Source organism: Lepisosteus oculatus, chromosome 14 (assembly GCF_040954835.1).
Source record: "Lepisosteus oculatus isolate fLepOcu1 chromosome 14, fLepOcu1.hap2, whole genome shotgun sequence".
In the NCBI taxonomy this organism is placed as follows: Eukaryota; Metazoa; Chordata; class Actinopteri; order Semionotiformes; family Lepisosteidae; genus Lepisosteus; species Lepisosteus oculatus.
The window spans coordinates 54392120-54416516 of record NC_090709.1 but is presented as its reverse complement, the minus strand read 5'-3'; the positions used below and the strand labels follow the sequence as shown (position 1 = coordinate 54416516).

At 42.4% G+C, this 24397-nt stretch overlaps 1 protein-coding gene and 1 non-coding gene across 2 annotated transcripts; both read right to left on the bottom strand.

Annotated features, from left to right (window-relative positions):
* Positions 1 to 891: 891 nt before the first annotated feature.
* LOC138242414 (oocyte zinc finger protein XlCOF22-like) lies at positions 892 to 12999 on the bottom strand. The gene is made up of 2 exons (XM_069197896.1): positions 12362 to 12999; positions 892 to 3167 (listed from the first exon to the last, which is right to left on the bottom strand). The coding sequence occupies exons 1-2, from the start codon at positions 12747 to 12749 to the stop codon at positions 1747 to 1749; spliced, it is 1809 nt and encodes a 602-aa protein (XP_069053997.1). The 5' UTR covers positions 12750 to 12999; the 3' UTR covers positions 892 to 1746.
* A 5842-nt stretch (positions 13000 to 18841) lies between these two features.
* On the bottom strand, positions 18842 to 18915 carry trnaf-gaa (transfer RNA phenylalanine (anticodon GAA)). Its single transcript has one exon. It is a non-coding gene; the product is annotated as a tRNA-Phe (tRNA).
* Between the last annotated feature and the right edge of the window lie 5482 nt (positions 18916 to 24397).

The window sequence follows — 24397 nt, the reverse complement described above, 5'->3', positions numbered from 1 at the left end:
GAAGAGGAATTGTTGGCAAAATGTGCTCTGAGACGGATCCTGCGGTAAAAGCGGTTAAGGTCAACATTGGTCTGGGGGATGTCCAGCTTCCTGGGAACTGGTACAAAACTGAGCCCTTTGCTGAGGAGGGATCGCTCATCCTAATGTAATCGCTCATGTAATCGCTCATCCTAACATGTAAATCTTTATACATGTTATTATACACATAAAGTAAACTGCATGACTAGAACTAATTCTGTTCTAATCAACCATAAGTAAGAGTAATTATAGTCAACATTTAGTTGACTAGACTAAATCAAAAGTGGGTGACTACAAAGTAACTAATAGACGTTTTAGGAACAAGTACAGGTTTGTTCCGTGCTGAAAAGAGAAGAAAGAAAACGCAAAGTGTCAGCTGAGGAACCTTTAACAGATGTCACATGCTGACACAGTTACCTACTTCAACTAATAGACATTTCAGTTACTTGACTAAGACTATGATTAAATCAAAAACTAAAGTGGTGACTAAAGCGGTGTATTTTTAAGTCACCTGACTGGATAAAACCCTTTCCACACTGACTGCAGCTGGAAGGTCTCTCTCTGGTGTGATTAGGTGCAGTGGCTCTGTAGCTAAGGATCTATACCTGTGGGTGGAAAGTTGCTGGTTCAAATCCCACAGCTGGCAGAGAAATCCTATGCTGGTGGGCCCCTGAGCAAGGCCCTTAACCACAACTACACCAGAGATGCTGACCCCTAGCCTCTCTTCCTATCTGTGGACCTCATAGTGAGAGTGTTGTGAGGAGACAAAATCCTAATGTGAGAAAGTGGCCAATAAAGTGATCTTATCTTATGCGCTGGTGGTGATTTAAGGTGATTCAGTCACTAAAACTCTTCCCACGCTGACTGCAACAATTTATTTTCAAAGTTTATTTATCAAATGCACAACAACAGAGCATGCAGCAGTAGTTGCTGGCAATGAAATGTCTTTTCTGCAAGCTCACAAAAATCACAAGAATCACAGAAATCACAAAAACACAAAAATCACAAAATTGAGATTATGAAAATAAGGTTACATAATAATAGATGTAATAGAAATTGAATAAAACTCAATATGAGTAGAGCTGCTATGTGTCCATGGTGTATGCAATATATACAAGTAGTGCGGTTATGCTGAATACAGTGAAAACTGTGTGTCCATGTAGCCATTACAGGTGATTTGCTAAAGGAGCTGGAGGTTGGCTATTTAGCAGTCTTATTGCCTGGAGGTAGAAGCTGTTCCGTAGTCTGTTGGACTTGGACCGAATACTTTGGTACCGTTAACCGGAAGGTAGGAGGGAAAATAGTTTGTGACTGCGATGACTGTGGTCCTTGAGAACGGACCTGGCCTTCTTCAGACATCTAGCTGAGTAGATATCCTGGATGTTTTGTAGCTCACAGCCGGTGATGAGCTGTGCTGACTTCACCACCCTCTGCAGTACTTTGCGATCCCGGGCGGAGCAGTTCCCATACCAGGCAGTGATGCAACCAGTCAGGATGCTCTCAATAGTGCACCTGTAGATGTTGGCCTGGATATGTGATGGCATGCCAAACCTCTTTAGCCTACGGAGAAAGAATAGGCGCTGCCGTGCTGTTTTGACCATGGTTTTAGTGTGGTGGGTCCAGGTTAAGTCCTCTGAGATGTTAACTCCCAGGATCTTGAAACTGCTGACCCTCTCCACTGCAGTTCCACTGATGTAGATAGGTGTGTGATCTCCTCCCTAGTGTTTTCTATTGCCTCTCTCCTGTGTGAATGCGCTGATGGGCTCTTAAGTTACTTGAAAGACTAAAACATTTCCCACACTGACTGCAGCTGAACGGTCTCTCTCCTGTGTGAACAAGCTGGTGCCTTTTTAAGTCATGTGATTGACTAAAACTCTTCCCACACTGACTGCAGCTGAATGGCTTCTCTCCTGTGTGAGTGCGCTGGTGGGCTCTTAAGTTACTTGATTTACTAAAACTCTTCCCACACTGACTGCAGCTGAACAGTCTCTCTCCAGTGTGAGTGCGATTGTGGGCTAATAAGGCACTTGAGACTCTAAAACTCTTCCCACACTGACTGCAACTGAATGGTCTCTCTCCTGTGTGAATACGCTGGTGTCTTTTTAAGTAGTGTGACTGACTAAAACGCTTCCCACACTGACAGCAGCTGAATAATTTCTCTCCTGTGTGAATGCCCTGGTGGACTATTAAGGTTCTTGACTGACTAAAACTCTTCCCACACTGACTGCAGCTGAATGGTCTCTCTCCTGTGTGAATGCGCTGGTGGACTATTAAGGCACTTGTGTCTCTAAAACTCTTCCCACACTGATTGCAGCTGAATGGTCTCTCTCCTGTGTGAATACCCTGGTGTCTTTTTAAGTTGTGTGACTGACTAAAACTCTTCCCACACTGACTGCAGCTGAATGGTCTCTCTAATGTGTGAATGTGCTGGTGGACTACTAAGATACTTAAGACACTAAAACTCTTCCCACACTGACGGCAAGTGAAAGATTTCTCTCCTGTGCGAAGGTTTTTTGAAATGCTAGACTGACAAAAACGCTGCTCATCCCTGTGTTGCAATGGCAGTTTGTCCACTCCATCTGAGCAAGGCTTTGAGTGATTCTTCCTCATTGTCTGATCATGCTGGGGTTTCTTATTCTGCAAATCCTTCATGGAATGATTTTGCTCTCTGTTCTGAAACTGAGATTTGTTTTCTCCATCGTGTCCTTCAGTGTGCAGCTCAGCAGTCTGAATCACCTGGGGCTCCTTCTTCAGCTCTGCGGGGTCAATCAACTGGGGCTCCATGTCCTTATCTGTAAGATTAAACTCACTCAGTTCTTCTTTGAGCTCTTGTACAGAGACACAGTAAAGTTCATTACAACCTTGTGACATATTGTTTGTGTCCTGATTATTAATCTTCTCTGTAAAAGCATCACATAATAAGAGTCCAGGTGTCCCACTCTCAGGCTCCGTCTTCATCATGGGCACAGAGTCCAGATCCTCCACACTCTGTCTGCTCTCTGTGTGCTGCTCACTGAGTGTCTCTTTCCCTTCTGCAGCAGTGATCTCTGTCTCCTGCATCAGACTGGAGCTCCACTCCTCCTCCTCACTGTGCTGCTGTTCAAGAGGAGCCCTTTCCCCAGCATCAGGGAGAACACTGGCCTCTGAGCCTGAAAACACAGGACAAGAAGACAAGACCTTTATAATAATAATAATAATAATAATAATAATAATAATAATAATAATAATAATAATAATAAACTTTATTATACAGATGCAGCCATTCAAAATGCACGGTACAAACCCGTACTGCAGTACGTGATTGGCTGGCCAAAATGACCGACGGGCACTCATGGTGCATTAGTCGGTAGTGAAAAGATTTAATCATTTAATCTCTTTACTGTGCACATTTTAATCCGCTTAGTATTGAATATTTATAGGAAATTTTACCACTAAAGGGAAATTTTAGTAGCTGAGCATAAAAAGAAGAGGAGCATAACACATCTGAAGGTAGACAGATAGATAGAAGGTCATAAATGATATTAATTTAGGAACATACAGTAGGCTAGTCAAACGTTCTGAGGTCAAATTCTTCCAGGACGGGGGTATCTTTAAAGCGGAGACGACGGCATCGAAAATTTTTGGCGCGCCCTCTCTTTAAAGCCCTGGCCAAATATGAAGACAGTGCGTACAGTTATAATTCAAACTGAATTAAAAACTACACATCCCAGTTACCATGGTGGTGCATGTGATCATTGTATTTAACCAATGAAACAGGGTGAAAAATCAGTCACATGACTTTGGGGCTGAGTTTCGAAAGCTTAATCTATCAGCAACAAAGCGAAATCTATACGATAGGCTACCTCAAACTGTCAGTTACATGACTGTGTACATCGCTTAAGCCACTCCTATCTGGCATTTTAGTTATGGAGGCAGGAAGACGTACCCCCCTCCCCCTTCCTCTGGGTGCCTGACTTGTTGCCATCTTTAACCGTTCCGTTTCCGAATCATAGTAGGTACACGTACAAAAAATAGGTCATCCCAGATACAATACATATAGATTTTTGTGGTAAGAGGGAGCAAAACATCAGTATTTACCGCTAGTAATTAGTATGAGACTTATAGTTGAAATCTGAGCCTAAATATAAAGTTAAAATCTCGACAAAGCAATGTAGGAAATACGCACACAGAAATACACAGAGAAAATAAATCCTTTCTGACATCTAAAATCAGTTTCGATCAAGGTCTCCAAAACGAACAAGAAAACATTTTCAGAGAGCAATTACGCTGTGTTTATTTAGAATAAGTGATTTATGAGCAATCTAATTTCTTATTCGTTTAAAACAGTGAAATGTCAGCTGCAAAAGATCGCACCAGAGACAGCACTATCTCTGCCACTCACAGACGTTCAGGAAAGGGTGAATGAAGTCATGTCAAGTACAATACTTCGGTGATCAATAATAACAGTTGAAGGACAAGAAACAAAAGATAGTGAAAACTGAAGGTTTTTAAGGCTAAAACTAAAATTCGTCCTACAAATTAAGGCAAATATAAATTCAGGACGTTAAAGTGCTAGAGGTGTAAAAAATACACAAATGCACATGAGCAAAAAGTTTTAGAAATGGAGCAGGTGTTACTTTTAAATAAGCAAACAGAAAAAAGCCATGACTATACATAGTGCAGAAGAGGGATGCAGGAACACTTGCTTAGATATACAAAAAAATCACAAAAAAGTGTATGTTACAAAAGAACATGCAAACATGTTCATGAAAATGTACGTCCATTTCCCTTTGGGATCAATAAAGTCTTATCCATCTCTACACATGAAACAGAGTGAGGAATCAGAAAATTAGCACGCATAAAAAACAGCAATTCTGTGAGTGAGATCCAAATGAATTAATAGCAAACATGGTTTCATGGAGGGCTTCTCAGATAGTTGGGCATTCAGGTAGATTGCCAGGCGAAAGGATCTGTAAATGTATTTTGTTAAAGCAAGTCAGTTTTTCGCAACACATAAAATACATTTTTCCAAGAAAGTTTAGCCTGTGTCACTAATGAAACCACTAGATAAAGACTAATATAGAAATCTAAAGATTTTTTTATTCAATGTTGGTAGCAGGATGAACTGTCGGGTTGAGCTAAGTGTATATTTTGTCGCAGAGTTGCTGCAAGATATTAACAGTGAAAAAAGGTATTTAGAAATGAGTCATTTCAAGAAGAAAAATTTCAGAATAATTGTAAAACAGGATAGAGAAAGCACAGAACATAAGCAGTTAGATTGATCAGATTAGTATGAAAAGTCATTTAGCAAAGAGGGAATGAGAAGAGTGACAAAGCAATAAAGCAATACAGTAGATGTAAAAACAGTTATAAGGACCACAGATTACAAAGTAAATACATAAAATAAAGACAAGCAGTTAGAAGTGCTACCACAATTAGAAAATGAAGCAGATATAGACACTTAGTCTTCTGAAAAAGGTTTTGAGGTTAGATTTAAATGCACTCAGGGTACGTGACTGATATCATTGGGGATACAAATCCAGAGCTCTGGGGTGCAGCTAGAGAAGGTCCTGTCACCCACAGAATGTAGATGTTCTTGAGGACAGCTAGAAGACCAGAGTCAGATGGACAAAGGTGGGGAGTAGACAGATAATAAGCCAGATAGGTACTGAATGAGGATGAGGATTTTGAAGTTGACTCGAAACCTGATAGGAAGCCAGTGCAAGGACAGGCGTAATGCATCCCGATCAGGATTCTCGCTGTCAAATTCTGAACATATTAAAGATGCTCAGTGTGGATTTAATTTCCCCAGTGAACAGGATGTGCATTTATTAATTCTAGAAAAAAATGGCTTTCTTGATTTCTCTAGTTCCTAGTTTCTCTAGTTCCCTTTAAAATAAACTATTATTCCACCATGCAGAGTATTACATGGCCAGTATTTACATATGATATTTGTGATTTAAAGAAATTAACACAAGCAGCTTTTGAGGGGTTAAGTGTTGGCTGAGTTATTGCAGGATATAAGACTAGAGATGTTGGTAGGAAAAAGATAATTTGAGGAAAGTTGAGGAATACACTGATAACAAGAACACTTCCTGATGGGGTTAGGCATACTTTTGATGAAGATGATGAAGTTAACAGACTGTATGTTTACATAGATACTGAAATGAGGATTGTATTTTAGATTTTGTGTAGTTGCTAGCATTGAACTGTGTGTTGGATGCACATGAATTGAAGGAATGGGCAAACATCGCTGATGCGGATCCACAGAGCCAGCATATTAAGATTTTTATATTTAGAGGCAATTTGTTGAAATAACTAACTAGGTATGGCTATTGATGTGCAAGAGAGGTAGAAAGGCTGTTTCCTTAAGCCAGCACTATAAAATAATTTATCCTCAGTGAGATGCTGCCATCTCACAGTGGGTTTCTAACACTGTGTATAGTTCAATCCACACAGTGCCTTTACTTCCATCCATTTTCTAATCTCTTTATCCAGTACAGAGGATTTGGAGCCTATCCCAGTAAGCAACGGACACAAGGCAGAATACACCCTGGACATAGCGCAAGTCCATCACAGGACAGACAGACACAAACACACATTACCAGGGCCAGTTTTCCCATAAGCCAATTAACCTACCAGTATGTTTTGGAGTGCGAGAGGGAATCATTAAAATAAATACAGCTTTTTAGTATAGATTACACTTTCCTAAAATATATTTAAAAAATAAAAACGATTACAATCTAATCTTCCCACGTTTGATCCCAAAAAATCCCAAGAAAAATAAATCTAAACGGGGAGAAAGCTATGCTGATAGTTTATTAAGATACTTAAAAGACAAAGATAACAATTTATGTTGCATTTGTCTGATTGTATAAAAAAGACATTTAATAAAACTGATAATTCTGGTCCCAAAGTCTGATTGCCTGACACACATTCGAAGAAGTCCTATATTTTCTAATATACGCACATCCCGGAATTTTGACTTCACTGTGTGATGAAGAAATTTTAAAGACTACTTCTTAGCGTAGATAAAAAAAGCTTGGATTCTCATGTACAGTATCTGATACACATATCTTTTTCTGTTGTCTTTGTTGATCTCTTGAGGATCCTTGTGATATTTTGAGCTCTTGTTATAAAAGTGTCGCAGTTTAAATCATTTTCGTCGTTAGAAATTATGAAACGCTCTGTTAAAAGCAAGGGAGTTTTTATGTCTGTTATAGTAAAAGAAAATGCCCGACAAACTAGGGATTTGGCAGCTTTTCAGTGCTTGTACAATCAATGGAAATGTTCAAATAAATGTGCTAAAGAAATAAACAAAAAAAGTCATTTATTCCTTTATCATATTGTCTAGCTAATGTCCCGTTCTTGTTAGTTAGATCAACGAAATGCTGTGGAGTTACTTTTTGTCGATGAAAAAATAAAAGTATTTTCATTTAAAATGACGGTTACAAATAATGTGGACCAGCGTAATACTTTGAGTTTACAGCTTATCCAAGGTCATTCATTAATACTATTAGTGATATCTTCGGTAAAGGCTTTGATGCATAAAATATTTCTGCATAATTAAAATATTTATGATAAAGGTTGTGTTGTGTACTTTTGCCCAACTGAACAATCTTGCTTTAATAAAATATACCAACTTTTTAATGACTGATGATTAACATCCTGTAATACACAGTTTAAATTTAAAAGCTCAAATGCTGTACATGAGAGGTTAAGCTTTAATGGCTCCTCCTGGCGGTTTTACAAGGTGATTCCGGATACTTTCCAATATGACGTCATATGATACATTACACTGCATCATACCGTGTTTTGATCCGACACGCCCACCATGTTGTACCATGGTGTACCTCACGCGTTTTGAATGGCTGCATCTGTATATAGAACCTTCAAAGGTGGCTGTATAGTATGTGAAAGGAAGATGCTTTGACAATATGCTGCACATATGGGTCCAATGTCAGGTCTGAGTTAAATATCATCCTCGGGTTTTCAATTTAGACTGAAGCTCAAGTACAGAACTATCTACGGATAGGTCTAGAGCATTGGTTTTACAAAGTTTGTGGGTGGTGCCAATAAGCATGACTTTAGTCTTGTCACAGTTAAGATGAAGGAAATTCTGAGTCACATAGGTTTTTTATGTCGGAGATGCAATTCGATAAAATAGAGAAAGCCACATCAGTGTCAGGTTTGGTATGGACGTCTAGGTGAGAATCCTCAGCATAGAAATGACAGTTGAGCCCATGTGACCTTAAAAGCTGACCAAGTGGACACATGTAAATGCTAACTGACACTTCTGACAACTAACTGACAACTAACTGACAACTAACTGACAACTAACTGACAACTAACTGACACTTCTGCCTACCTCCCTCTCCAACAGGACCCTACCACTGACTACCAAAAGGAAGTGGTATCCACCATTTCCCTTCTTATCAGCAGTAATGAGCTCCCCCAGGAGGCGAACCGGCTCATCATGGAACATCCACAGGTATCTCAATTTTACCTCCTCCCCAAAATCCACAAACCGGACACCCCTGGACGCCCAATCGTATCAGCATGTAACTTTCCAACTACTTACATCTCAGCCTTTCTCGACAGCCTCATGAGACCGCTGGTTGAAGATCTTCCCTCATACATCAAAGACACCAACCACGCGCTCCAACTTTTCAATGATTTCCAATTTCAGGGTACCGAATGCCACATTTTTACCATGGACATCACATCTCTGTACACCGTCATTCCCCATAATGACGGCCTTACAGCACTCAAGCACACGCTGGACAAACGCACAGTGCTTGATCCACCCACCCACACCCTGGTACGCCTTGCAGAATTGGTCCTCACACTGAACGCATTCTCTTTCAATAATCTTTTTTACCAACAGGTCAGTGGAGTTGCCATGGGCACCAGAATGGGACCCAGCTATGCCAACATTTTTGTCGGCTGGGTAGAAGAACGCTTCTTCGCCTCCTACACTGGCTATGTCCCTGACCTCTACAAACGATATATTGATGACTGCGTCGGTGCCGCCACATGCTCCAACGATCAGCTTGAGTTCTTCCTGCACCATTTCACCAACTTCCACCCGTCCCTCAAATATACGGTTAACATATCTTCCACCACTCTTCCGTTTCTAGACATCCACTTGTCTATCAACTACCCCCGACTGTCCACTTCAGTTTATTACAAACCCACGGATTCACACAGCTACCTCCTGTACAGCTCATTTCACCCCAACCACACTAAAAACTCTCTTCCTTTTTTACAGTTCCTTAGGTTACGACGACTATGCAGCGACGACATCGACTTCGAGAACCAAGCCCTCGAAATGTACTCATTTTTTATCAACAGAGGATATCCCAGCAGTGTGATTGACAGGGCCCTTGCCCGAGCCAAAAACACCCCCCGGACCATCAACCCGATCAGGAACTCCCGCCGTAACAACCGCATTCCCTTGGTGCTTCCTTACCACCCTAACACACTTCCTATCCCCAGGACCATTACCCAGAACTTTTCCATCCTACAGGATGATCCCTCCATTGGGGCCCTCTTTTCTGATCGCCCTATCATCTCATATCGCCGACCACCTAATCTGCGTAACCTCCATGTCCACAGCTCCCTTGACCGCCCTCAACAACCATCCACACCAGGCACTTTCCCTTCCAACAGAGCTCGCTGTATCACTTGCAAGTACACAGCCACCACCACACTCATTCAAGGCCCCTCAGGACAATTCTGGATCACCCAGACAGCATCTTGTACCTCCAGCAACCTTATTTACTGTATCTCTTGCAGTAAATGCCCAGCCATCTACATTGGAGAAACAGGAAGGAGACTCGGAGATCGCTTCAAAGAACACGTCAGGGCTGTGAAGATTAAAGATCTCTCCAAGCCCATTGTTTCTCATTTCACCTCTGACAGCCACGACCACTCTAATCTCTCCGTCTGTGTTCTCAAAGACGGTTTTCCGAACTCATACATCAGAAAGACCACCGAAACTAAAATTATTCTGCAGCTAGGATCACACATTCTCCCTTCCCTTAACGACAGACTACTGTTCTTTTAAATTTTCTCCATTCATTGGAAGTTTCATTTCACACCTCTCTGCACCCATTCTGACTTCACACCTCTTGATTGGCCTCTCTTTCTGTCCCCTGCTCCCGCCTCTCACTCCTCCTCCCTCCCAACCTTTGTTCTCCCGCTACTTTACCTTTGCCTACTGCCCTGTCTCTCTCACACCTGAAGAAGGCTCCACGGCCGAAACGTTGTGTTCTCTTTCTTCTTTTTTTCAGCATGGAATAAACCTATTACTTGTTCCTCCACATGTAAATGCTGAAAAGTAAAGGGTTGTTGAGCCCTGAGTTTTAACACGAGCTTCGAGTAGTGCTCAAAAGGAAGTAATATCCACACAAAAAGTACTAGCTTAAAATTTAAATTTCAGATAGCAAAGACATTATTTGGCAGTGAAGAGATAAGGGAGAGACCTGGGAAGTGAGATGATAATATCATTTTTTTGTTATTGTATTTTTTTGTATTTTGCAAACTATGCAGTCTAGTGTCTTGAAGTTAGCTTTGCGCCCAAATATTTAAAGATGCTGTCTGTTCTTGGTCAGTAAGGTAAAGGGCATGTATTTGGTAAGCTGGCTGTACGCCCAGAACGTGAAAAGAACTAACTGTTGTCTAGTCTGCAACTTAGATATAATTAATCGGCATGTGTTGCAGTCTTATCATTTGTTTAGAATGCGTCATAGTAACTTGTTTGTTTAAAGGTATAAAAGAACATCTTTAGCTACTTATTTTTAAGTCCGGTGGTTGGAAGCCAGACTTCCATATGCATATGAAATAAAGAGACTTCTGCTTCACTGACACCTGAACTTTGTCATTTGTATGACACAACAGTAGTAAGTAAATTAACTTTTCAAAACTCATTTTCAGAACTTGATATACATCACAGATTCAAACACACTTCATCTCTGAACACATAACTTGAAAAAGGATTTAAAATACAGCAGACTCATATTTTACGTTACATATTTTTACACAAATTCATGTTTAGCCAGTCAGCTGTGAAAAAAAAATCAAATACTATAAATAAAAATGTAAATGATGTGGGAATCCCCAAAAATTCAAGTCTTAACAGCACGCAGCTGAGCTGCTCTTTGGGAACTAGTCACTAGTTATCATGCAGCATGAACATCAATATAAGTACAAAGAGGAAAAAAAGCAAGACAAGAAAAGTTAAATTGTATCACTGTTTTTATTGTAATTTAAACTATATACATGGACATGCTAGTACAGTGACAGATGAGTTGTTTAAGATAAGATTACTTTATTAGTCCTATACAATTTCTTGCATTAGGAATTTATCTTTTTGCATACACTAGCTTGTTCTCCATGAAACAAGCAGATAGAGAGAGCAGCTTGGGGTCAGAACGCAGGGTCAGCCATTGTACAGCACCTCTGGAGCAGTTGGGGTTAAGGGCCTTACTCAGGGGCCCAATGGAGTAGGATTCCTCTGCCGGCCGCAGGATTTGAACCTGCGACCTTCCAGCCACAGGCGCAGATCCTTAGCCACAGAGCCACTGCTCCGCCCCTCCGCTCCATTTAAGGATGGTGTTCTGATTATATGCAATTTTGGATATACAGGCTTTGTCAGGACCGAAACTGCTGTATAAAATGCGAGTCTACTGGAATAATATCACAACTACATTACACATAACGCTGCACACTACATTTAACACCGCACTGACACTGAGAGGTTAATAGAGACACACTGACTGGACACTAAAGTACACTAACATTGCACTGAGAGAGAGAGGGGTTAATACAGACACAATGACTGGACACTGTAGTACAATAACACAGCACTGAGAGAGAGGGGTTAATACAGACACAATGACTGGACACTGTAGTACAATAACACAGCACTGAGAGAGAGGGGTTAATGCAGACTCACTGACCGACTGGACACTACAGTACATTAAGATTAAGACTGCATTGAGAAGAGGAGGACCGGAGGACTGAAATACTTAAACCGATTAAAATCATTGTTTTATACACATTCATCAGTAAATATATAAAAAGCCAATACGACGTAAAAACAATATCTATACGTTTTCTTTCCTAATGACGTTGTATTTACTCACTGATTCAGTGAAACAATTGCTGAATCTGAACGAGGTGTTTATTACCGTAACCAGACAAAACAGTTCAGTTTCCAGTAAAGAATCCCGTTACTACAACACACAAGTCTTTCCCACTTCACTCTGCATCTCTCCACTATACTCTCACAGGGAGGAAGTTAAAGACACTGTTTTTAAACTCGCACACACCCCGACTACATACAAGTCACCACACTGACCTGACAGCTCTAGTTTCGTGTCCATTTCTTCCTTTATTCCTGCAGGGACTTCACAGGGAAGCGTGTGTCCAACATGATCTGTCGGTCCCTGATATCCTTCTGCTCCCAACTCATTCTCCCACAGCTGCAATCTCCACTTCAAGCTCTCGTTTTCCTTCTTCAGTTGCGCCATTTCACTCCCGACACTGTCCTCCACACACTGTGTGATTTTAAACACGGCCCGTCTCACCAGGATCTGGGAGATGTTGCGGAGTTTGTCTTGAAACTCGTTCACGGAGTCAGACATCCTGTTTCCAAAAACTTCTGACACTTCATACACGATCGATTTGAGCAAAACGTGCATGAAAGAGTCAAGCTGGGTTTGCAGATTTAACAAGCACTCCGCCATCCTTCTTCAGAGTCGGTCAGAAACAAAGGCTGACTTCCGAAGTTTAAACAGAACAACTTATTTTTTGTTCTTCACAGATCCTGTTGTCAAGGCTGTGCTCTGTTCAAGTATAAACACAGTCGACAAGACGTTACGTATTCAGAACCTGAAGTTATTTTAAAGAAAAACAACAACTTTCGTTATCTAAAGAAAATTATTCAGTCACCCACACGTGAAGTACATGCAGGGTCGCGTAGTATAATGACGTGATTCGTTAGCGCGGCCGCAGCTTCAAAACAATAGAGAAGCGGAGCTGAGAAAGAGGTGTTTCTTCAGCCGGATATAAACTTCTCTGCACCTCCTAGCGCCGCCTAGTTAGGAGGAGTGAATCACCTGCGACCTTCGCCGTTCGTAACGGAACAGATGGATTTTTTTGCCCTTCCACAACCATCCTCCCCAACGAAAACTTCTCAAGTGGATTTTTTCAATTGGATTTTTATCTCCCTATGCAGGTTTTTGGTTAAAGAAAAAAAAGGTGTCGTTCTCTTGCCAACTGGCAGTATTTCTTCTGCACTGATAAGCAAGATTTCTATTTCATATTTCACAAAATGTTAGAAATTATCGAAAAACAAGTGGTTCCAAGAAAGGAAATAAATACTTGCATTTAACAAAATCAAGCCATATGTGGTCATCCTTAATGATACATTCTGTATGACAAGACAGGAAGAAAGACACCTCAGGACTTCGGACACAGGATCTCCTGTTTATTGAGAAAGGTTTAACCATCTGTCAGTTTTCATGTCCAAGGAGCTCAATTTGCATTCCGTGTACAACAGCGTGTCTTCTACACCCGCCACTGAAGCACAGCACGGGCTCAGCATCTTGACATCTCCCAAACAGAGACACACAGAGACCTTTTGGTGGGATTGTGGCTCACAAGGGGAGAAGAGACAATTTCCAGAGCAGGATTTGTTACATTTGAGTATCATGAACACAAATCAGTGCCCGCTTGTATTTCTGTGTTTTTTTTTTTAAATTTTACAGAAAGTTTAAATGTGACTTTGAAGGCATTATAATTTTCACAACCTTGGCAAAAAATGGTTGTCCATAATTGTTGTTTATGTTTGATTAACAGACAAAATATGACAACCCCTCTACTGAGCATATACTTTATTTTCCTGATGTACAGTACATTGATTAAACGCATACCTTAGATGTATAAATGTGGTCCGAAATTGGTCTAGAATGAAATTTTAATATACGTATATCATTATATGTCAATTACACATCTCTGATTATTCAGTATGTCCATTATACATAAATGGTTGGAGTTTTATTATACGGATACATTTAGAGGACTATTATACCTATATAGTTAAAGGTCTATTATACATCAAAGATAGGTCTCATAGGTGTAGAAACTAGTAAATCAAGCCAATGATTTGGTTTAGAAATTTATTCTGAGAATATACAATTATTCACCCCTGAAAAATATATAGTTCAAATTATGCATTTTATACAATATTGTAATAAACAAATGGCTAATCATCATAAAAAACCCAAGTATTAAACTTCAGCTACAAATTCTGGTAACATGGCAATATATATATAGTAATGACAAACACAAACTAATTCCATGAACACGCTAATATTTAACTCAAAACCACATTTTGATTCAAATATAAGTTTTAAAAATTACAACTTCTATATTTCCATGAAAATATTATTAATGTAGCACAAATGCTACTTTCTAATAAAGACAAAAAGAAACTGTTTTGTGTCTCATGGCGATCTTCCTCTCGATTCTAATGAAATGTTTAATATGATCCCTCGAGAAAAAAAGGTGTCAATATCCGCCTGGAATGATTGATGCCCCATCAAACATTTTGTAATATCTCTGGAAGCTCATACTGTAGAAACCTGATTCGTGGCTTAAATTCAAGGTAAACAAGACTAAGGAAACGAGTTGAAAACTTGATGTCGAACTGTGATTTAAATCACCCAAAACATTGCACAACATTGGGCAGTATGTGCCAGAAACAGATAGCTCAGTTGGTAGAGCAGAGGACTGTAGTGGAAATAGCAAAGCATCCTTAGGTTGCTGGTTTGACTCTGGCTTGGAGGAATGTGCTTCTTGTGTACTTCAATCAAAGAGTTGAAATAACAAATGTTTTTCACTCAGACGTTGATCAAAAGCTCAATAAACCACAAAGCAGAGGCTCTTGTTCCGAATTCAACTCCTGTCTGATTGTCTTGTTTTGGCCACAATCTGATCTTTGAATTCAGGGACTACTCTGTCTGCTTTGTAATTCAAAAGTATATACAAATGTCACGTTTTTTTTTTTTTGTAGATATAAAGGTGTTCTCTGTTTTCAAAGGATAGGTACTTAATTGGCATAATGATTTGGTATTGATTTTGTATCGTTATATTATTAAATTTGTGTTTTTTGTGTTTTTAACGTATTGTGAACTTATTTTTTAAACAAATGCTTACAAAGGCAAACAAGGCCCACATCTGTTTATACCAGCGGTGAATTGTACATTTTTATTTACAAGCTACTCTGCACTTTTGGGAGTGTAACAGGTTCGATATAAAGTGGCAAAAATATAAAAGGGGAAAATACCCCGGACTGCGTGTAAAGCCCTCGTTGTGACTGTTTTTTTATTGTTAAATACGGCGTCCGGTGCACGAAATGTTGCAGAAACACAATCTGATATTTTAATAACTATTATTTTAATAATTTGATAAGTATGAGGCCCCGGATCCAAATATTCAGTTCTTATTTTTTGTAAGTGATATCTTCCCTTCCTCTCATGGATTTTGAATCAGATTTGATCCTTGTACATTACATTTTACATTGAAAAAAACGAGCATACCTAATCCACCAACGGACAGAGCAATCTTTTATGTTGCCTTCCAGAGCTTCCAGCTTGTGATGGATTTGTATGGGCGTCTTTATGATACCACTACAGCACTGGCGCAGGTGTAAAATCCACTTTCTCACGACTTTTTCAGTGTCTTCTCCTCTCACAAATGGTCCGAAGCACAGGAGCCAATATTAGAGAAAACAACAGGTGTTTAAACAGAGTATGTCCAAATGTCTGCGACAACGCATTGTCATTTTGTATAAACGCAAATGGTTCATCATTTAAAAGCCAACAACGTTCTTTTTCTCCCTGGCGCTAATAAGCTACCAGACATGGGAGCTGTTGAGTGAAAGAAAATTCATATGTGCGTAGGAAGGCAGAATAAAATCCAGAACTGTACTGGTGATATCGATAAACAGGGCCCATGTTCAAAATAAAACGTTATTGTATAAAACATTAAGATTCATAAATATATTTTTTTAATCATGCAAAGTGTCTGTTAAACCATTCATGAACGAGTTTTAGACAAAAAAACACACCATTATATGAGAAAATATATTTACTATATGTGCATTTAACTTACTTTTTAACAATTTCAATTTCAAGGTCGATGAAAATTGTTGCCCTGCTTTTTTTCATAAATACACAAGCTTGTTATGTCTTATGTCAGAAATAAACTGCATGAAATTCGATAAAGCAACAAAAAGTAAGCGCCACAAAGACGACAAACATTTGCGTTTATATTGCACTGTTATCTCGAGCCTTTAAACTTACTTTAAACGCAATTTGTTTTTCTCTGTAGTTCTAAGGCTTTGTCATTTAGGTGTGCTGTTTTTTTGTACATGTAAAAAAGTCACTAAATGATACGAAACATAAAAGCTCCAATTGTAAACAATTGACCATTCATATTCCTGAATTTTAAACCTATGGAGTATTTTAAACCTTGTCTTCGTATTTGTGGATATTAGAGCTCCTTTTCAAAAGCTGTCACTATGGATTAGTGCTTAGGTTTCCTGTTTTTTTTACCCAGGCGGTCCAGGTTTGGCTCTTGGTATAGGAGCGCGTCTGTGTTGCCTTCTGAATTTCAAATGAGCAGCTCAGTGCAGAAAGGAGCCCGTAGATCAGCATGTACATTTGTCTGGACAGTAGAATTTTCAGAAAGTGTAGTTGGATTATAGCACGTGCCCCTGACGATGTTATTGATACGTCATATGTGCTCTTTTTTGTATAATATTTATTTTTGTTGTTCAAATAAAAAACGGTTTCTCCGTTTTCCTCTTCCTGTCGTTGTCAGCGAGCACAACAAGACGGGAAAAATGCAAGGGGGGGAAGAGGAAGCGGCTGTCAGGAGCCTTCTACCTCCTTTTGCTTTCACTTCTCTGTGTTTCTTTCCACAACGCCGTGCACCTTTTCATTGCTCTCACTTTCAGAGCCTCCGCACACCACACGACTTGACATCAGAACGCGCATTGAAGTGAAAGCAGGGAGCGCTGCGACATGCACTGTGCAGATCCAGCCACACTAAGAGGTGAGTGGGTCTGTTCGATGCACAAAGAACGCATTGATACGCGTCAAAGGCAAGTCATTCCGAGTTGGTCGTTTGTGTTTTCCGTTCAGACGCGAAATGCTGAAATGATCTCTCGGCTCCTCGGTTGTCATTTCTGCTCCGTAAAGGAATCACAGCACGCGTCGGCTTCCAGCACGGTGGGTCGGAACACGATGCCGGGGGTTGGAGAGAGCGATGTCTTCCTCGTTAGTATAGGACCTGTCACGCGGACCTGTCACCTGTCCCCACCTGTCACGCGGGAGACCGGGGTACATCAGGACGCGCATTGAAGTGAAAGCAGGATGCGCTGCGACATGCACTGTGCAGATCCCGCCACACTAGGCGAATCCCCAATCCCCTTTTGTGCGTGGCGACAAAAGAAGTCTGTTTCTGCCCGGTTTTGAACCGGGTACCTTTCGCGTGTGAGGCGAATGTGATAACCACTACACTACGGAAAGGGTGGTAAGACGTGCCAGAGGCCCAGCGCTGAGCTTCGCCAATGCGATTCAGCTGCTTCCAGTGCCTTTATTGGAGTGCGCTGATGGACCGTGCTCTCTCTCCAGAGACCAGCATGCCTGTCATGGACGGAGCAGGAAAGGCGGCGCCACATTCTACAGCCCTCTCCACGCAATCGACGAAATCGGGCTACTGAAGTGGAGAAAATCGCCTCTCCAGAAAGTGCAAATATCATCTTGGAGAGTATAAATCCTATTGCCGAAAGTCAGCCCTGTCTACCAGAGTAACCCTCCCACCTCCTGCAGCGATGATCAGCTCGTCTCACACGCGAGAAGTTTCGGCAGGAAACAAGCGCCCCCTCTTCTCGCACGTTTTGCACGTTCCAGTAGTTTTTATGCGGCTCATTCGTACACGGTGCTGATCTTTTGGAAAGCAGGAGGCAAAACTGACACGTTCCTATACCGGGAGTTGAACCCAGGCCGCCTGGGTGAAAACTAGGAATTTAACCGCTAGACCATATGGGAGCGCACAGCTCTGCTGTTCCGGGCATCATGCAAGCAAACTGCATAAATATGAGAAAACACGCAAGAGAGTTGTCACTCAGAGTGTCGAAGGGTCGATGTATACTGGGGCTCAGTTGAAATGCAACGTCAGGACTTTTCCGAATTATGTCACACGAAGAGAGCACAGCCCTTTCCGCCCTGCCACGTGTGTCTCGGTAACTCGCTGTGATCGTATAGTGGTCAGTACTTTGCGTTGTGGCCGCAACAACCCCGGTTTGAATCTGGGTCACGGCAGAATAGGGGCATCTGCTTTTACTACTTGCACGAATGAAGCCAAAAAAAAGCCAATCGATGTGAACGAACGGCGCTTTACAGAGGAGTACTGCCTGACTGGATCGTTGATGAACGACAGAGGCCACTCCGACCTCTTCTCGGTTTTCTTCAATGACTTACTAAGGATCTTCTTCACATTCGCCCATGCAGGGGAAGCCAGTTACACCAAAGCAAACGCAGGAAAGTGCATTTCAAGCAGAGACCAGGAGGGACCTGTTTACACCTGTTTTCCACCCGGACTCGAACCGGGAACCTTTTGCGGGTTAGATGGACGTGGTAGCCGCTACACTACGGAAAACTGCAGGGACTGGTGCTGGTGTCTCGCTTGCGTTTCGGGCTGAGAAAGGGAAGCATCACTTTAGGCAGGGGGCGCTGGAGAGAGGAACAAAGGGCGCGATGAAACAAAATGCCGAAACCCGGGATCGAACCAGGTACCTTTAGATCTTCAGTCTAACGCTCTCCCAGCTGAACAATTTTCAGCGGTGCACAGAGCACACAGCCACCTGCTCCAGCTTTCCTGTGTTGCGGCATGAGCGCACCAAGAGGAGCGGGAGAGTGTTGCAGGAACGTCATTCAGAAGGAAAGCCACCCAGCTGCGCCCTCTGAGCTCTGTCCAGCGCATCTTCCTCGCATGGACTCCTGCCTGCGATGGGCAGGAAACAATTAGCAAGAACAGAACAACACCCCATGGGTGTCTCATGACCACACCTTAGGTTGTGACACGTGCAGGTGTGAGGGGTTGCCGGGCTACTTTGGAGCAGAGCTTGGGCGGAGGGGGGGAGGGAAAGCAGACAAAGAGGTGACACCTCAAGGTCTGCACGATCACAGCTCTCCGCCGCCCCAGGCTTCCACTCGATAAGCTACTGGACACACCAGCCCCTCCTCACACAGACCGTGGAAAAGCCCCCGAGTGGGAGGGCTTTCTCTTCCTCCCAGGAGCTCTTGGACATGACGCACAGACAGAGCGACGGGAACCGCTGCCTGCAAACACGGCTCCAGGCGGGACTCCACTCCGCAGGAGCCGCAGAGCAGAGGAGAGGGGGGCAGCCTAGCTCCTGTGCAGAGACTAGAGGTGTTGTTGCTGCGGATGCTGTCTTTTTTTTCTCGGGGTTAGAGTGAATGTTGAGTTGCCGTTAGAAATGAAGCAGAGCACTTCAACGGTACTGGTGCGTGTGTGTGTCCCCTGGTGATTCTGGGAGACAGATCGAACCTGGTGTCGAAGAAAACTCAGTCTTTACTCAGGTTAGGAGATTGTCAACAGAGATCTTTAATACAATCAGCTGAAGGGGAGCACATCACAGAGATAGGGTTTCCCCTAGCACTCAAGACATGCTCACTGGACTGAAGCTTTACTTTCCTTTTTATACATTAAAACTAGGCAAGACTTTTACATATTAAAGGAACATACAGGGAAAGGGGCAGTGTCAGAAGTCAAACAAACAGGACAAGGAGATGACATTTGTCATCCTACAATCTGTTTCATATCTCTCTGGTTGAATGGGTGTGAGGAATCACAGGCTTTAGTTTGCACCTAAGACAGTGGTCTTAGGTGCAAACAGAAAACCTTTCCTGTGCATAGTCACTGTCCTGACCTTTTGACTCGATCTTCCACACTGGGCTAAAAGAGAGGGGGCTTAGCCCTCTTCCATTTGCTAGTTCAAAGTTGTACAACCCATTTGTATCTGCTAGGCGGCGCAGTCGTCGTGCACAAAGAACACTTTGAAAAGCATTAAAAGTTTGTGTTTTCGAAATGCTGAATTGCTGCGAGATGCTGAAATGATCTCACGGCTCCTCGGTTGTCATTTCTGCTCCGTAAAGGAATCACAGCACGCGTCAGCTCCAGCATGGTGGGTCGGGACACGATGCCGGGGGTCGAATAACACGACGTCTTCCTTGTTAGCATAGTGGTGAGTATCCCCGCCTATCACGTGGGAGACTGGGGTTTGATTCCCTGACGGGGAGTTGGTCTTCTTCTACCTCCTTAGAGAAAGGACTGCCTTTCACTTCTCTGTGTCTTCTTTCACAGCGCTGTGCACCTTTTCATTTCTCTCGCTTTCAGAGCCTCTGCACAGCACACGACTCGACATAAGGACGCACATTGAAGTGAAAGCAGGAAGCGCTGCGACATACACTGTGCAGATCCCACCACACTAAGAGGTGAGTGGGTCTGTTTGATCACAGCGCTAGGCAAATCCCCAAACAGTGTGCGTGGCGACAAAAGAAGCCGATCTGTTTCGAAGCGGGGACCTTTTCCACCCCGCCATGTGTGTCTTGGTAACTCGCCGTGATCGTATAGTGGTCAGTACTTTGCGTTGTGGCTGCAACAACCCCGGTTCGACTCCGGGTCCCGGCAGAATAGGGGCATCTGCTTTTACTACATGCACGAATGAAGGCAAAAAAAAGCCAATTGATGTGAACGAACGGCGCTTTACAGAGGAGTACTGCCTGACTGGATCGTTGATGAACGACAGAGGCCACTCCGACCTCTTCTCGGTTTTCTTCAATGACTTACTAAAGATCTTCTTCACATTTGCCCATGCAGGGGAAGCCAGTTACACCAAAGCAAACGCAGGAAAGTGCATTTCAAGCAGAGACCAGAAGGGACCTGTTTACACCGAGAGTGGTCGGAGTATGGAACAATACGGCAAGCCCTGTTGCTGGAGTCGATTCTTGATGAGATTTTGGGCTCACTAAGAGGCCCCTGCTGGATGCTAACCTTTCTGTTGTTCTTGCAGGTCCTGCGCTGCTTTTGAGCCGACAGAGCTCGTCTTGGTCTGTCGGCACAGCCCAATTGCAAATGATCGGCTCCGCGTACAGAAGGAACGTGCGTTTGGTACAAGAGTGCATGAAGGCACCGGAAATACATTGGAAACAAATGACTGGTGGCTCAAGATCTCAGTGAAGTACAGGAGCTTGCAAAATGAACCCATTTCCACCCAGTCTCGAACCAGGGACCTTTCACATGTTAGGCAATCATGAGAACCGCAACACTACAGAAACCTGGCGATATCACTACTTGTGTCTTGCTTGTATTTCGGGCTGAGAAAGGGAAGCGTCACTTTAGGCAGGGGGCGTTGGAGAGAGGAACTAAGGGCGCAATGAAACAAAATGCCAAAACCCGGGATCTCCTCCCTATTTTGCAGTGAGCACTATTTTTTTCATTTTCTACCCATGTATTTTCCTTGCTATTTTACTGTCCCTTTCCCCCCACGCAGAGACGGAAAACATGCCGAAACCCTGTTTCACTCTGTGTTTGTGCAACGTACGTCTGTGCATGGAAAATAAATCATGCAGCTGCAGTGGCGCAATCAGTCAGTGCGTGGTGCTTATACGGCAGCGCCCAGCGGAGTTATGCTGAGGTTGTGAGTTTGAGTTTTACCTGGAGCAGTGTAGCCTGTGCCTTTAGCTACTGAAAGCAACTCTTGAGTTTAGGTGCTCTTAAGTATTTGTTGGAGATCAGGTCTAAATTATCATGAATGAAACAAGTAAAGGTTTACTCTGTACCACACCCAAAGAAAACTCCAGTGCCCGAAACGTTGTTCAGCATGGAATAAACCTTTACTCGTTCCTTTGCAGCCCATGCATGCTGACACAGCTACTTACTTTAATTACCATCAGCTGTGGACCCTCAGCTTTTCTGTACACAGGTAGATGAGAGATATCTTCTTAGACGAGAGGAGCACGATGGAGTACCGAAAACTTGAAAAAGCTCTCGCAGTTAGATTCTGTGTTTTTGTTGTTCCCCAGATATGTTTTTAATGTTCTTTTTCATTTTGTTTTACAGTGAGCACTGTTTTTTCATTTTCTTCCCTTGTATTTTCCTTGCTATTTTACTGTCCCTTGCCCCCCAGGTGGAGACAGAAAACATCCCAAAACCTTGTTTCACCCTGTGTTTGTGCAACGTCAGCCTGCGCAGGTCTTAAGCTTCTGAAAGCAACCAGTTTAGATGCTGCTACGTATAGGTTGTCCTTAACACCTTATGTAGTGGGATTGTAGTCTGTTAGGTATTTGCTGGCGATCCGGTCTAAATTAACATCAAAGGAACAGGTAAAGGGTTTATTCCACGTCACACCCGAAGAAGGGTCGACGTCGTGTTTCCTTCTCTTTTCAGCATGGAATAAACCTATACTTTTTCCTTTGCAGCCCATGCATGCTGACGCAGGTCACTACTTAATTTCCCATCAGCTGTGGACCTCCTGCTGATCTGTACACAGATAGATGAGAGATATCTTCTTAGACAAGAGGTATACTGGGACTAAGGGAGCACGATGGAGTACCCAAGACTTGAAAAGGCTCTCACATTAGATTCTGTTTATGTTGTTTCCCAGATTTGTTTTTAATTTTCTTTTTGTTTTGAAGTTGTTCCTGTAAGTATTTTTTTAAAATTGTATTTTCTGTAGTAGTTAGACTACTACAGTTATTTTTCCTAGGTTCATTTGGCTTTGTGTTTGTTGTGTTTTTGGGTTTCGGGTTTTTTCTATTGATAGGACCCCACGCATTACTGTGGGACTAGTTAATTAAGTTCTTACATTGTACCTGAAATTACCACATAAACTACTACTCTGTTTTTCTTTTTTTTAAAAAGGCACAAATGATGTTTTTTTTTCTTGCGGCTGATTGGAAACAACCCTACAACGGGTCATTGCAACGACCATTGCCGCTGAAATTTGTCAGCAGCTCTGTACTATACCTGTTTTCAATTGCAACAAACCTAAAATAACATCTTCTGCCCATTAGTTGTTAGCGATGTAGGAGACTAACTTAAACCACGTCTTCAAAGGGTTTAAGTCACTCAGTAGTGGAACACCTGTTGCTGTCCATAACGACAAACTCTGCATGGCAAGAGAGTGTAAGAGGACCCGGGGAAGAGTCATTTATAACCGGTATTTCCAGAACGAAACGCTGAAGATACTCGATATAGACCTGGGCAAGATGGCCACCCAGGATAACCAGCTGACCCGCTATTGGGGAAAGCCTACGCAGCGAAACAGGGAGACACAGCTGAACGACATTAGGAAACAGGATATAAATGCCCCAGAAGCGATGAGCCGGCTCTGAAGCCGATAAGGTGAAAGCGTTTTGGAGAAAGAGATTTAGGAGTGTACTGGAAGGAATTAAAGAATAACGGACTATTGGATTCGGTTTTGGACAAAGATTACGGATTATGGCTTGGATACAGCGCAGAGTAGTGTGGACATACGGATTTAGGAATTTGGATCGTTTAAGGATACTGACAACGGATTGTGGATCAGATTTAGAGAGACATACCAACGAAGAAGACCAGTGTGGTGTGAGTTAGATCTCTTTTACACTTATTTTCACCCGGCGACACAACAGGAAGAAGGGCACTGTGCTGATTTGATCCCAGAATCTCTTGTTTACTAGACACACACGTTAACCAGCTAAACCACAGAACCCAAACTGCTCTAGGGCCGCTGTACAATGGCTGACCCTGCGCTCTGACCCCAAGCTTCTCTCTCCCTGTCTGTGTGTCTCATGGAGAGCAAGCTGGGGTATGCGAAAATTTGAATTCCTAAATTCCTGATGAATGAAAAGATGAATTCCTAGAAATTGTATAGGGCCAATAAAGTGATCATATCTTTTCTACACTGAGCTGCTTATTTGGAAACCCAAAGGCGATAGAGATATGTTCTTATACTGGAAGTCAAATCCAGGCCTCCTGGGTGAAAACCAGGAATCTTAACTGCTAGGCTAACCGGGTCATTCTGTGCATAACGCAAGCAAACTGTAGTTCCTGTCTCTATGGCGTGCTTGCTAGAGAGCTAGCCGACAACCAGAGCGCTGCAGAGTCTAAACAGAAGGCCACAACTGCATTCAATATATTCGCACTAGAACTTGAACACAGATATACACCTGATGAAAATCTTCCCACATTATAAACTTGCAGACCTGGGTCTCAGTTCATCTTTGGTAGCCTTAGCCAATCAAAGCCTGTATGGCTA